The 15,113-nt window shown below is 41.1% G+C and overlaps 1 protein-coding gene across 4 annotated transcripts in view; it reads left to right on the plus strand.

Moving 5' to 3' along the window:
• The first annotated feature begins 1,109 nt into the window (after window positions 1–1,109).
• The window catches only part of Opa1 (OPA1 mitochondrial dynamin like GTPase), a 74,872-nt gene continuing 60,868 nt past the window's right edge, over window positions 1,110–15,113 (plus strand). For 2 of the 4 annotated variants that reach the window (XM_006974471.4, XM_006974473.4), the window contains exons 1-6: window positions 1,120–1,362; window positions 7,479–7,797; window positions 8,413–8,509; window positions 9,754–9,861; window positions 10,322–10,375; window positions 11,195–11,262. In XM_006974471.4, the coding sequence (XP_006974533.1) occupies window positions 1,331–1,362; window positions 7,479–7,797; window positions 8,413–8,509; window positions 9,754–9,861; window positions 10,322–10,375; window positions 11,195–11,262 (678 nt within the window). In that variant the 5' untranslated portion in view covers window positions 1,120–1,330. Of the gene's footprint in view, window positions 1,363–7,478; window positions 7,798–8,412; window positions 8,510–9,753; window positions 9,862–10,321; window positions 10,376–11,194; window positions 11,263–15,113 lie in introns of all 4 variants that reach the window. The other 2 variants (XM_006974472.4, XM_006974474.4) reach the window with 1 other exon arrangement.

A 15,113-nucleotide genomic window follows, 5' to 3' on the forward strand; every position in this document is an offset into this window, starting at 1 on the left:
AAGATACAGAGAGCTCATAAGTTTTTGTGGCTAGTATGAATACAATACACTTAATTAGCTAACTATCCAGGGACTTTAAGGTTGATTCTACTATTTTGCTATTCCATATAATAGAAGGCATGGTCTGCACATAGGACTGGTTCAGTAGTCCCAGCCAACAAGTGGAATTACAAAACAAGAACTATGCAAAATACAAAGAGAAGTGAAAGAAACATGTCCTTGAAATGAGATGAGTACAAGACCCTTTGACGTTGGTTCCCACTAATGCCATTTATTGGCTTCATGACCTTTCACAGGCAATATCCCTTTTATAAGCCCCCGTTTCCTTTTAAAAATAAAAAATGGTTGACTTGAAGATGAAAGAGATATTTAGAGTAATGCAACTAATTTAGATTATCAAGGAGAAAATGTAGCTAGAGAAAGGAAAGAATCCACGACGCCCAAAACTTAACTGGAACTTTTGAACATTAAGAAACAGTTGGGAGAAACAGATAGCTAGGGATCTAGGAATCGACTGTGTCTGAAGAAGGGGTGGTAGGGAGGAAATAGGAAGGGGGATTGGTTACAAGGAAAGGGGAGGATGAATCTGACGTTTTGAAAGTCAAAAGAAGACTTAAGAGAGCTTAGCTGAACGGTGAAGGGCCATTATCCTGAGATACAGAGCTGTTAAGAGACCTAACAAGGACCATTTCAATAAATCAACGCCAATAAAATTCAAATGAAAGCCAGCTAAAGAGAAAATGAACAAAATCATTTGCGCCTTCATTATATACCATATGTGTTTATTCCAAACCAAGAGCTTAACTGCCCCAAGTCCCTTTCGGATCGTCTACCACGACTCCCGGCTGTATGGCTGTTCGGTTATGAAAACGCTTTCAAACAGATCTCATTAAACTGGCTGCTCCCAATAAACATTCGTCGGGTGTATTTCATGCACCCAGCTCGCCCAACCCTCTCGCTCCAATTCCATAAGACGGGAAGTTCATTTTCAGAATTCCAACCGGGACATTGGGAGGGCGGGGCTGGGGGCGGGGCGACGACGTGGGCCCCGCCCAGAGGCTTCCGGTGCATGCGCACGTCCTCCGCGGCCCATTTGTGCAGCCTTCCGAGTGTTCCTGTGGGTGATTATTTCGGTGACGGACTGACTACGGGTGCCCGGGCCGGCTCTTGCGGAAGTCCATGCGCCGTTGGGAGGGACTCGGCGGCTGCTCTATGCCCTTGTTGCCGAGGGCCTTTTCCCGGGTCACTGCGGGAGCAGGAGTCGGACTGAGGCCGACACGGGGCTCCCACGTGGCCGTCTAGGCGCCGGTGTGTGGTCTGCGCTGGCGGGATGTGGCGAGCACGCCGGGCGGCCGTGGCCTGGTAAGTGCGGCCTGCGACCTGGCCCCGTTATGTCATGTTCTGGGCCATTTGGACAGCGAGCGGGGTTGTCCCATCATTACTTCCTGAATGTGCAGGTGACCCTCAGAACAGGCCGAGGCTCTTAACAGAGAAATCTCACGAAATTTTGAGCACCCGAAGTGGCAGGTGCTGGCGGGTGACCACTCCTTATTCAACTCGAAGATGTTGGACGCCTTCAGCCTTGGCCCATCACCTGTGTCCCTTTTGCCCCTGCCCTTGTGATCTCGCTGTTATCTCTGTCTCTGGTTGCTGCTGTTATTGTTGCTATTCTCTCTTCGCCTGGCTCAGTCCTTGCGTCTCTTATCTGTGTACTTCATTTAACTGTCTTCTCCCAGCCGTACGCCATGCATTCTTTGCACTTACAGCTGATTGGGCTCTTGGTGTAAAGGCAGAAAGGAAGGACTCGGCCTTTCTGCCTGACCCTCTGGCTGGAGTCAGGTCTAGAGCAGTGAGTGACGCACATGAAGAGATGTCCTCCTCAGAGAAGATCTAGTTGAGTGCTGAGGTACACTTCCAGATACAACGTGCTGCGTGCTACGTGTGGCGCCACTTTTCCAATCACACTGCTGTAGTCGCCCTAGTCTGGTTTTGAAGTAGAAAAATCATAAAATGTTTTGATTTATGTGAATTGTTTGCTGTATGCACTTTAATTGTATTAAATTTAATGTTATATATGTAATGTGTTCCAATAATATATTTGTTCCAAGCTTAACACATTTGTTTCAGACATTGGATTATTAGGAAGTTATATGTACCAAGGAATTGAGAAAATGTAGCTCTCCTGAATTAACTTCAGCTTTAGACATGAATCTCAAATTTATTTAGAATTTTTAAAGGATTTTGTTTTAGTTGTGTGTATGGGAGAGGGCGGTATGTGCACAAGTGTACAGGTGCCCCGCCTGGGTAGAGGGGTGAGATCCCCTTGGAAATGGAGAACAAGCGGTTGAGCAGCCTGAAGTGGATACTAGGGACCGAACTAAGGTCCTCTGCAGATACTACAAGCATTTCTAACCCTTCCATCCATCTCTGCAGCTCCCTGGATTTTTTTTTTTTAATGGGTATATCTGTTTTGCCAGCATGTCTGTCTGTCTGTGTACCACCTGTGTCTACTGCCCAAGCGACCAGATCACAGCATTCAGTCCCCAGGGACTGCAGTAACAGACAGTTGTGAGTCGTCATGTGGCTGCTGGGAATCCAACCCCAGTCTTCTGGAAAAGCAGCCCTTTTTCTTAAGCAATAAACCATCTCCCCAGCCCTCCCTCAGGAACTAACTTGATTGATTGATTGATTGGGGTTTTTTTGTTTGTTTGGGGGTTTGTTGTTGTTTTGGGGTTTGTTGTTTTTTTGGGTTTTTTTTTGTTTTTGTTTTTGGTTTTTTGCTTTTTGTTTTTGGTTTGGTTTGGTTTGGTTTTTCAAGACAGGATTTCTCTGTGTAGCTTTGGAGCCTGTTCTGGAACTTGATCTGTAACCAGGCAGAGATCCCCTGCCTCTGCCTCACAAGTGCTGGGATTAAAGGCATGTGCCACCACCGCCCAGCTAGGAACTTTTTTTAGTGGTGTAAATGATTTATTACACTTAAAAGGAATGGAACCCATTTGTTTTGTCAGGGTTAATTATGAGTCCAAAAGTGGAACTGCCTCTGCTACAATGTGGTTATTTTTAATATGGGATTTTAATTTCAATTCACAACCTTTGGTATTGAAATGAGCTATTTACAACTTTTCTACTATTTTATAACTAATGTGGAGACATCTAATTTTCTGTAAAACAGAAGAAACTGCAGAAGATAGCATATTCTTCTTAAACACCAAAGTATGTAGGAAACACTTTGAGTTGAGTATACAGATAAACAGATGTATAGTTTGCATTGTTTGTTTAATCGGTTGTTTACCATTATGGTGAATTGTTTCTGAAACTATGGGTTCCACAGTCATGGCTTTAGCATGTCTCATGCCAAAGCACAGCTTAGCTAATGGTAAATTGGGTATATGGAAAGCTGGAAAGCCCCAGGCTCTGGAATTTGCCTTTTGCTGTAGTTCCTATGCAAGTCCTGAAATATTGCAGCTAGTCCTACTCTAGTCATAAGATGGAAACAGACTTTCTATACACACACAAAAATATTCCTTCTGGACAAGTCAGTGGAAGACTGATGACCAACATTTGGGGGGTGCAATAAGTGTGTAAAAATAATGAAAAAAATTTCATACTAGACAGTTCTATATAGGTAAAAGATGTGGTAGTGGAGCAAGAAATGACTTGTGGTGATCTGCTTTGCATCACATTTGAATTTTGTTTTCATGCTTCTTTAGAGACAGAAGTCTTTTTCTCTTCATTGCCTCTGTTAGGATCTTTCTTGACTTTGTCCTTTGTCTTAGATTTCTTAAGGCTTTGTTCAACTGTGGGTTTTCTTGTTCGTCACTTGTATGGCTTGACCTTTGATTTTTTTTTTTAAATCTCTTTCTTCAGTTTTGCAAAATTTTTGTTCAACTTTATTTTCTTCCTTCCATTGCATCTGTTCTTTTTCTTTCAAAATACTTTTGAAAGAATATGAGATTGCTTAGGTAGGTTCAGTATTTCTTCATTTCCAAAATAAAGACATGGACTCCCTTTTTTCTCCATATATATTAAAAGATATGAGGTTATCTTGGAAGACATAAAATATACCTCTCTCTGCAAGATTAGTTGATGTTTTCTCCAAGCTACACAATTATTTTAACCACTGTAAAAGAGAGAGTGTTTGTAATGTACTAAGCTGTAAGCCAAGTCACAAAACTACATGTTGTAAAGTCCTTTTTATATTACAGTCTGTTTCTGAGTATGCCCAATAAAAAAGGAACTCCACTGAAAAACAGGAAGCCTCCCAAGCCTGCACAGGCACCCAGAGGTGCATAGGCATATTCATATCCAGTACTTGATTCCCTGATCCCAGTGGACCATTGCAGTGTACCCCATGGGCTGCATTATACCTCCCATCCCCCCACTTTGATACCACTTCTTTGCATCATAGCTTTTGTTTTCCGCATTTTTCTTTATTCTGCATCCTAGCCAGTGTCCTCAATTTATCTTCTGCTATTGATGTATATAAATGCAGCTTTGCTTTTTTTAAGTATTCACTAAGCTCTTTTTTTAATGTTTAAATCTATAAACATTGTATTCTCTAATATCTTTGAACATACTCTTACTGAAGTTGCAGTATTTTCAGGAATCCTGTCAATACAAGTGGTAGCATGCAAAGAGCCACTGGTTTGCAGTAAGGGTCTGGTTGTCTGGGGACTTTTAAATATGAAGGGCCAATGACTGATGCAAATGCTTTGTCCATGCTGCTCCTTAATGAGAGGGACGGATGACTAGGCAGGCTTAGTGTTTTCTGATTATTTCACCTACAACTTTCCTCTTCCGGCTTTTATGGAGTGGACAGGTGATTTGAGCCTGTTACAAATGCCAGTATTGATGACAGCTCACTCTGGGGAGCCTCCTCCACATATACACATGCACTTAGGATCCCCAGGTCTTCCCTGACAGCTTGCTCAGCTTCCAGAGGCGATTGCTCTCCTCCTCTTACTCTTTTACCTATATATCACGAATACCTCGATGTGGGGCTAGAAAGATGGCTGCTCATCCAGGGGATCTGGGTTCGATTTCCATCACCCACCTGACAGCCCACAACCATCTGTAACTCCAGTTCCAGGAAATCCAATGCCTCATCTGGCTTCTGCTGATACTATGCACACATGTGGTATCCAGACATACATGCAGGCAAAATACCAGTACATATAAAATAAGTAATAATAAGACTTTTTTTGGGTTTTCAAGACAGGGTTTCTCTGTGTAGCTTTGCGCCTTTCCTGGAACTCACTTGGTAGCCCAGGCTGGCCTTGAACTCACAGAGATCCGCCTGCCTCTGCCTCCCAAGTGCTGGGATTAAAGGCATGCGCCACCACTGCCCAGCTAAGATTTTTAACACTTAAAAAAAAATAGAATACCTGATGAAGACTAGCCTTCCCCTGGGTGAGCTTTTGTCTGTCTTTGAACTGGAAGCTCTGAACAATGCCTGTCTTAAGTACAGGGATTTGCCTTGAGTCCGTTATGCCTCCAGAGGGCAATTGAGTACTGTATGTCTAACTACTGACCTGGAACATCTGTCCCTGTGTCTTATGCTTATTGCTGCCACCATTGCGAAAATAGGAATATTTGAGGATTTGGAGAGAAATGAGGGAGAAAATAAAGATATAAATGCCCTAGGGCAGCACTTGGTCTTAGAGTTTATCTAGGTGGGGTTATATTCGGGTTAGCACCGTTCTAAAAAGTAGAAATAATCTCTTGAAGGTTAAAAGGCTATTCACTCATTCATACAAAAGTTAAATACAAATTAATACTAAAGTGTCATTAAGCACTTACTCTGGGCTAGCCTTTGCTATGTTCTTTGCAGGCCTCAAGGTGAGAGGGAGGGTAACACAGTCAAAACACTGGATCACAGCAAGGCTGTGTCCTGAGGAATCCAGAGGAGGTGTTAGGCCTCCAGAGTGTCCCGCAGCCCCATTTCCAGTGTTGCAGCTGTTTACATGTGTGCTGCTCTCCTCACTTGTCCAGCGTCATCTCTTGTGGAAAGAGCTCAGGCTTTATTACAGGACTGAACCTAGTTTCAGCCTCTTTCACTCTTAGACAAGACATCGTTTTTTTAAACAGTTTATAAAAGGAGCTATCCATTCTTTCAAGTTTTCCCATGTGGGAGCCCACAAAGGTTTCCTAATGAGATCTGAGCTTGCTTTACACAGCAGGGCTGCATTAGGGGATGGCTGGACCACGTGCAAGGTCACCAGGTGTTTGGGATGGTCTACACTTGGCTGTGCTGGAGGAGGTCTTTTGCTCTACCCGTTGGCATTCCTTTAAAAAGCCCTATAGTGGAGACAGAGGGGGCTGATGGGTTTGGACCCAGGCCCTCCTGAAGAGGCTATTCTTTTTCTTTCTTTCTTTCTTTCTTTCTTTCTTTCTTTCTTTCTTTCTTTCTTTCTTTCTTTCTTTCTTTCTTTCTTTCTTTCTTTCTTTCTTCCTTCCTTCCTTCCTTCCTTCCTCCCTCCCTCCCTCCCTCCCTCCCTCCCTCCCTCCCTCCCTCCTTCCCTCCCTCCCTCCCTTCCTCTCTCTATCTATCTATCTCTATCCTTCTATCTACAAATTCCTCATTTCTCCCTGCTCAGGAGTACCCTGGGGGAAAAAGAGGGAGCTGGTCTCCCTCATTCCCATCTTGGGTTTGTGAAAGCGTCTAACATAATATCTCTGATATAACTGGAATTGAGCTACAGCCTGTGATACCTTTTGTATGAGAAGTTCTGAGCCTCGTGTAACTAGACAAATGGACATTCTAACCCTACTTAGCATTGCACCTCACCCACAGGATGGAACCAGATGTGGTTGAAAAAGATAGGGCATGTAGGCTTCTTGTGCGAATGCTCTCTTCTGTGCAGGAAGGAGGGTAGGGTGGAGCCTGGGCCCTTAGCCTGTGCAGTGAGATCTCGTCTCTTGAGGGCTGTTCTGCTACTTGCATTTTCCTAAGGAACCAAGATTAACTTAATTTCCATTTCTGCACTAATTTAGGATTGGGAGACAGAACAAGCAGATATTCTTGACTGCTAGAATTTTTGTCCTTAAAAGTAGAATTTTGCATGCCCTTTTGTTACCAGCTGTTACAGTGCACAGCTGTTGGGAAACTAGTACCCACCTCTTCCTTCTTTGGTTTCAATTCCTTGGACGAGTAATATCACAGCCCACATATAGTAAATTAACATGTAGAGTCAGGAGTCCCTGTGCCTGGACTTACATTCCACCTTTATTCCTCCATCAATGTCTTCTTGGGCAGTTTGTTTATTTCTTTGTCCCACATTTTCCCTTGTCTGTAGAATGGGCTAGTGTAATTATTTTCATGGTAGGGTTTTCAACAGGATTGAATGAGCTGGCACACAGCAAGTGTAAACTATCATGTGATGGGGCATGGAGGGTCAGTATGCATGTGTGTTCTTCTCTGTCGGTTCCTAGGCATTGTTACCTTCTCTGATGTTTTCCCATTCTTTTTGTTTTTTCAGTGAAGTCTGCCAATCACTAGTGAAACACAGCTCTGGCATACAAAGAAACTTCCCACTCCAAAAACTACATCTGGTTTCACGAAGTATTTATTGTTCACATCATCCCACCCTAAAGCTTCAAAGACCCCAATTAAGGACATCATTTCAGCAGTTCTCTTCTCTGACTAACCTTTCTTTATATAAATTAAAACTATCTCCGATTAAATATGGCTACCAGCCCCGCAGGAACTTTTGGCCAGCAAGGTTAGCTGCAAGGCTCTTAAAACTTCGATATATCATCCTGGGATCTGCTGTTGGAGGTGGCTATACAGCCAAAAAAGTGAGTCGACTTTCTTACTACAGGTCTAATTATTCAAATACCGTAAATGTGTATAGCATGGTAGGAAGAAATTGTCATTTTTCTTTAGTGAGTAAAATATGATTAGCTGTTGAAACATTAACTGTACATATTTGCAACGTCCTGTGTTGTTTCAATGGTCCCATTTAAATATTAACTATAATTATCGATGATCTGGAAGATGGAGCCCTGGTCTGGGAGTAAGAACACTTTAGTTTGGTTCTGGACATGGCCACTTAGTAGCACAGGAGAGGAAGTCAGTGGCATGTTCACGGGACTATTTCTGAGAGCCCTGGGTCCAGAGGCAAGGTGACCTCTCCCCATCCATCTTCCTTGCTTCATGGTGTTACTTAATGCCAACATGAGCCCTGTTTGAAGTAGGAACGTTGTGGGTTTTTACATTTCCCACATTTGATAGAAGAGTACTTACTTTCATACTCACCTACAGATTTGTTCTTAAAAGACCTGGGCTCACATAAATTCGTGCCCTAAAGGTTCTGCAAGTGATACATTTTCCAGTAGATTGTTTTAATCAACATGCTTTCTCTTTATATTGGCATTTAGAATATCTGATTGACATATGTTCTTGTCTTTTAGACCTTCGATGAATGGAAAGATATGATACCAGACCTTAGTGACTATAAGTGGATTGTGCCTGACTTTATATGGGAAATTGATGAGTATATTGATTTGGGTTTGTATCATCAACATTAAAAATAGCTTTTGGATTGGGGGGTGGGTGGGACAGAAGTAGTTGTATTGATAGTTTTAACTTTTGAGTCAAATATGTGATAGTTTAAATAATGAAAGTAATAATCTGTAAAAGAAATTAATTTTGATTACATTTATTTATGTGTGTGAGTGTGCATTACACTTGTGTGTACACACATACAGAAACACATGTGCATGCCAGGGCCTGCATGTAAAGGTCAGAAGACAATTTGGGGTTTTTTGTAATTAAAAGGGATCCTGTAGGTACAGGGACAACCCCAGGTTGACAGGCCTGGGAATGAGCACTTGGACCCACTGAGCCGTTTTGCCAACCCAGAGGAAAAAAAGTGTGAGACTGAAGTATCCAACGGTCTGTCATTTTAACATGGCTGCCACCACTCCTATGGAATATTTTCTTCGGGTTTTGCTTGTTAGTTGGCGGTGGCTAACATTTTGATTTCTTATTTAGAAATTGTACCGTCATGGGGATATGTACCTTGGTGTTTTGTATTTTGCTGCCTAGCACATCCTCTGCATGTCCATGTTACCAGCGGCCTTTCTAAACACCATTTTCAGTATTATGCAATATTGTCTGCATCATACATACTCGGACCCTAACCAAAAACCCCTCTCTTGGGTTGACTGCCTTGGTTATTTGTACTTTCTGCAACCGAGTTCCTTAAAAGTCTGTTAGTATGCAAAGTAGCTTCAGCCCTAGAAATCTTGCCCCTCCCTTAACAGGTAGGTGAGACTAGAGTCAAGTTCAATAGCTGATCACAAGTAACTCAAGGTGAGCTTAAAAAGTTTGGAGTATTTCCTTCAGTCCCTTTTTAAGACATACGGAGGTGGAATTCATCTGCATAAGTGCTTTATCATGGTGCTTCTTAAAGGTAACCATGTTAACAAAGGTATTTTTAGGAAAGGGACAATTCCGTTTTTTAAAAAAGAATTCATGTTAGTACTGTGCAACAGAATGTATTTGCCGGTATCTCGGTGTAGTGACTGAGGAACTAGATTCTAAACTGGTCTGCCGGGTCTTGAACCCTGCCTGGCCCCCTCACTTCCTGGCTGTGTGCTCTAGATTTTCATCTGTAAGTAGAGTTGACAATAGGAAGTGTTTTGTAGGACTGGCTTGAGGTGTAAACAGGTTGACACACTTTTAATCCTCATTTGTTTGCTCTGTCCTACTTTGAGACTGTTTGTGACTCCTGTTTTGCTCTTCTCCAGAGAAAATTAGAAAAGCCCTTCCCAGTTCGGAAGACCTTGCTAAGTTAGCTCCTGACCTGGACAAGCTTGCTGAAAGCTTCAGCTTACTGAAGGATTTCTTCACCACAGGTAAGGAGGGACTTTTCACCTAACTTCAAGACTTAGGAACCTCAGGGAAAAGGCATGGATGGTCATATTTGTTCTCATCTTTTAAATTAAAACATTGTAAACCCAAAAGCATTTTAACACGAGATAAACACAAAGTTTGCACAATACTTTTAATCATTAGCCTAATCAAACGAAAATTTGTAAGAAAATGTGTGCTTAGCTTTTAGTCGGTGAATAAAAAATACTGCTTCTTGACAAGTAGATGAGACTACCTATGCATTTGCTTTTCATGACCGCTTGGAGCCACTATTGTTGCTTTAAAACAAAACCTAATTATCATAGGCCATATAAGATACAATTTATGAGGTTTACCCTGGCGTAGTTGCCCAAGTGTTGCCCTAATATGATATAAGTCTGAGATCTCAGACATCTTTGCTTATTCTTATTAAATTTTATTTCCCCTTTTGCTGATTTTTCACAGGTCACAAATTGGTTAGTGAAGTCATAGAAGCTTCTGGCCCACTTCTCTTGTTAGGTGTGTAACCAGACATTTTTGCTGACCTTAACATGCCTTTTACATGCTTCTAATAAACTAGTCACGAGTAAAATTGCAGACCAAATTTATAATCCTGCTTATATATGCTGATCTTCAAACCCAGAACTATATTAGGCAAACTTATATCCTTTTGGTGGAAATAATAAAAGAATTACATTTATGACAAAACTGAAATTGCTAAATACATGACTTAAAATTATTAAAAGAAAATTTGCTTAGCCAAAGTGTTTTCTTGAAAAAAATTATTTTTGATAATTGAAATGAAAAGTAATTTTAGCTTGTCTCATCTGCCCTGTCAGTGACATTTAAATTTGCTTTGTGTTATGTACGTTGTCTGATGGCAGTGGTACTTGGCTAAATTGTAAGTACTCCCTTGTTTTTTAAAGAAAAAAGTCTTTACCAAAGATTGTCTCATTTTTATTGTAATTTTCATTTATATTTTAAAAACGGATTGATTTTGAAAATTTTTGTCATTGATTGCCAGTCATTTTCTTAGAAATACAAACATATTCTTCGAACCTCGTTTGGTTTCCTTTGAGCCATGCTCGCTGTGGAGCCCAGGCTCCATCTCCTGAGCATCGGTGCTGGGGCTGCGGGCACACACCTGGCCTGTCTGGGTTTGTTTTGATTGGGTTGCATTTCACAAAGCTGGGAATCCAATACATACTAGGCAAGCACTCTGCCACTGTGTCCTGTCTCCCCACCCCACTGACTTGAATTGCTTAGATGTCATTTGGAATTTAGCTTGAGCTGTTGACATCACTGGGGAATTTAAAGAACTGTGTGTTTATCTTTAAGGGTCACCTGGAGAAACAGCATTTCGAGCAACAGATCATGGATCCGAAAGTGACAAGCATTATAGGAAGGTAAGTATGGAGGCCTGAAAAGCTTAACTTTTCCTTTCTCTTTCAAAGATTTGAAATGCTAATCCATTACTAGAAAATACAAAACTGTCTGCTTACTAAGTGAAAACTGCAGGTGCGGCTGCAGCAGCTCTGGAATAGAATCAGGGGTGCCCCTCCCCTCTGGTTATGCTCTGAGAAATAACCACCCCAGGTTTTTCATGTGGGAAAGGATGGTGTAGACGTTTAAGCAGTCTTCTCTTTCTTGGGACTTCACAGACCAACATATATTCATTCATACATGTTCACAGATCTCCAAAAGGCCTAAGAATGTTCAGGGCATACCAGATTTATGTACAGAACCTACTTCCTCTTCTGGAGATTTACGTTAGCTTAGAGAAAAGATATGAGAGAATAGAAAGTGAGTTATTAGCAAAGAAGTCAGTTCTTATACATTGAGAACCTACATGGTTGTGTATGGATGAGTCCAGTTAGAGTGTATCAGTTTTAGTACATTCTCCGACAAATCCATGTGAATGGTACAGAACAGGTGTTAACAGGAGTTACTCTGTGTTTCTAATCATATGCCCTGCTATCTTATTCTTAGGTTTTACTTTCATCTTTTTGAACTGGAAAAAGAAGTAATTACATATAAAGTTTTATAAAAATAATGCCTCGATAAATAAATTTATAACCAAAATATTCTATAAATAAACATTTTAAGTTAAATATGCATTATGTAGTTTATAGTGAATTTTAAAGCATGGGAAAGAAATAATTTTATGATTATTGAGCGGAAAGAAGAAATAATTTCTGTATTTCCATTTCTTTCAACTTGGACCTTTTTTTATGCTATTCCAAATTTAAATATTTTTTTCAAGATTTATTTTCCTTCACCTTTTAGGTAAAACATATTATATAATATGTATTTGCTTTCATTTTGACCTGTTTTTAATACACATAATTTTAATTAAGGAACACTCTTGATGGTTTGTGCATTGAGCAGTAGGGTTAGAAAATAGCTTATTGGCCGGGTGGCTGTGGTACATGCCTTTAATCCCAGCACTCAGGAGGCAGAGCCAGTTGGATCTCTTTGAGTTCAAGACCAACCTGGTCTACAGAGCAAGATCCAGGACAGGCACCAAAACTACACAGAGAAACCCTGTCTCAAAACAACAACAACAAAAGTAGTAAGTGGAATACATTTCTACAGCTAGAATGGAAATGAAGACCTGTCCTTTGATAGGACAGAATGGAAAAGTCTTGGCAGGAGAGGAACAGTTAGGACCACTCAGCCAGCTGAAAGTAAAGGGAGTTAGGGAACGCAGGTATGGCGTAATGTGGCCTGAGAATGAGCAACACCATGAGCTGATGGCTTGTGCTTCCTGTCCTGAGCTCACTAGACTTGTCTGTGTCTGGGGAATTACAGTGGAGATCTTTAGAAAGCACAGAAGCCATGTGGCTGCTCAGCCTGAGCAATCATCTGCTTCTACCTGAACTTCTGTTTAGACTGTGGACACGGTTTACGCTGTGTTGATCAAAAGGTCTGATATGTGTCTTCGTTAATAAACATTGAAAAGGGTAGCAAATTCACTTTCAGCTTGAACTACTTTATTGAGGTATGATTGGCATATAGTAATACTACTTTATAATAAATGGTCATGTTAATCAAAAGTTTAAAATTTAGAAAAAAAGTTTTACATTTTTATTCACTGGAGGAAATATTCATGTGAACTTGGTAAAATCCTTGCAATCTGGAGAACTTAAAACTTCCAGAAGCCAAATTAGGGACTGGAGAAGTGAGCCTGTTTTAGTGAATGAGTGGACTCAAGATTTGTAAGCCAGCACCATAAAGTAGCCACAGGTTTGAAGAATTTGTGTTTCCTGCGCAGCTAATAGCTGCAAGAATAGATGAGATAGTTCTTGGCAAGAAGCCACAGCATGTGTATAGTTAGTAGATCAGAAACTGAGTGATCACAAGTAGGGAAATGCCCATAAGGAAAATGGAATGAAGCAGACAGCCTTACTTCATTGCCTAATAAGCACGCTGCATGTTTATGGCATTTAAGAGATACTATGAACATGTATCAATAAACTATACTGTTGTAAGTAGCCACTTAGAAACAGAAAGATTTAATGTAAATTGTAATATTGGTAAGTACTGGTAGCTGTTTTATCTCTTAAAACAATTTATAGAAAATGTCCAAGTAGTAAAATATATAGTATGCTGTTTCTGATTGAAGCAAATTAATTAACATTTCATTTTGACAACCAGTAACAAATTTGCATTCATAAATATCTGGAGCAGTTATTTATTAGGAAACCAGTTGTTTTTAGCTAAACAAATAGCAGAATTATTCAAAGTTTGGAAAGTAGTGCTTAGGAATATTGCCTCAAGGTTTTTAATAAACAAAAACGTAGTATGGCAAATGTTATGTTTTGGGTCCCTATGTGAAATAGTTTACTTAGGTTTGCAGACCATAATGTCTCTCAGCTACTCAGCCTGCCCACTGTAGGCCGCCAACTCTGCTCTACAGTAATCTGGATATGCCTGCCATTGTGCTCTTGGAAAAGCAGGTTGATTGTAATGGGTAAAAGGCACTTTGAAAATAGCTGTGCACTATTACTGGGGGGTACTGATGCAGGCTTTGGAATCACAGGTCCTGTTTTTCCTGTTCTAAACTGTAACCTTCTACAAATCGGTTAGCTTCTCTGAGTTCCTTATTTCCTCTGTTGGAAAAGGAGATCCCCTTGAAAGAGTGCGAGGAGTAAAAGTAGATAAATAAAGCTGTGAGTTGTTAGTTGTTAATGGGACATTAGCATTTGATTAATTTCTTCTCCTTGCTTTGTTATGAAGTCTTCTGGAGATCGTGGAAAGTGGGAAAATGATTTGTAGGACTGACCTGGTAGCTTCTAAAGAGTTTTTAAATTATCTTTAACTAGAAACTACAGGTGATTGATAGGTAAAAATCAGCTGTTTTTTACTCACTCAAGCAACATGTGCCAACCCCTGCCCTACCTGGGTGATAACACATCTCAGATACGCCAGGCCTTAGTTAAGATGCTAGGTATTAATAAACAGAGTGGAGCATAGCTATGGTCCCAGGCACTCAGGAGGCTGAGATGGGAGGCTCGCTGGAAGCCAGGCCTTTGAGACCCGTCTGGGTAACATAGCAGGTGAGGTAATTATCTTAGCCGGTTCAAGCTTTATAAAAGAAAGACCACAAACAACAGAAGTGTGTTCCTCACAGCCCTAGAGCTGAACTACAAGAACGAGGTGCCTGCAGGGGTGACGTGTGGTGAGCACTGTCTGTATACCTGGCAGACGGGGGTAGGCAGCTCCTGGCGTCTGTCTTACAAGAACACTAGACCATGAGGCCTGTGACCTCATCACCATGCTGAGGCCCTGGTTCTCTTACTACCCCGATGAGGGTTAGGTTTCACTAGGCATCTGTGGGAGCTAGGACTTAGACCCTAGCATAATAGTTCAAATTTATTAAAAATCTTTCCCACCAAACTCATTAAATTGTAAGCTAGCGTTTTCAGTTGGTATTTTAGAACTCCAGCTATAACCAAGTTTCTTGATTTAATGCTGTCATTTTTTTACAATTGTGAATGTTGTACCTGAAACATGAGACAAGATTATAGTGTCAAGTTAACAACGACCAAATAGTGTTAAAGAGTATTGGCGGCGCCTGCCCTTAATCCCAGCACTCGGGAGGCGGAGGCAGGCGGGTCTCTGTGAGTTCGAGGCCAGCCTGGGCTACATAGCCAGCCAGAGTTACATGGTAAGATCTGTCTCAAAAAATAGGGGAGTTCTTTTCTTTTTTTGATAAATTACAGAAGGTAAATTGTAGAAGTTATCTTCTGTAATT

The sequence above is a fragment of the Peromyscus maniculatus genome, chromosome 12 (genome assembly GCF_049852395.1).
Source record: "Peromyscus maniculatus bairdii isolate BWxNUB_F1_BW_parent chromosome 12, HU_Pman_BW_mat_3.1, whole genome shotgun sequence".
Taxonomy (NCBI): domain Eukaryota; kingdom Metazoa; phylum Chordata; class Mammalia; order Rodentia; family Cricetidae; genus Peromyscus; species Peromyscus maniculatus.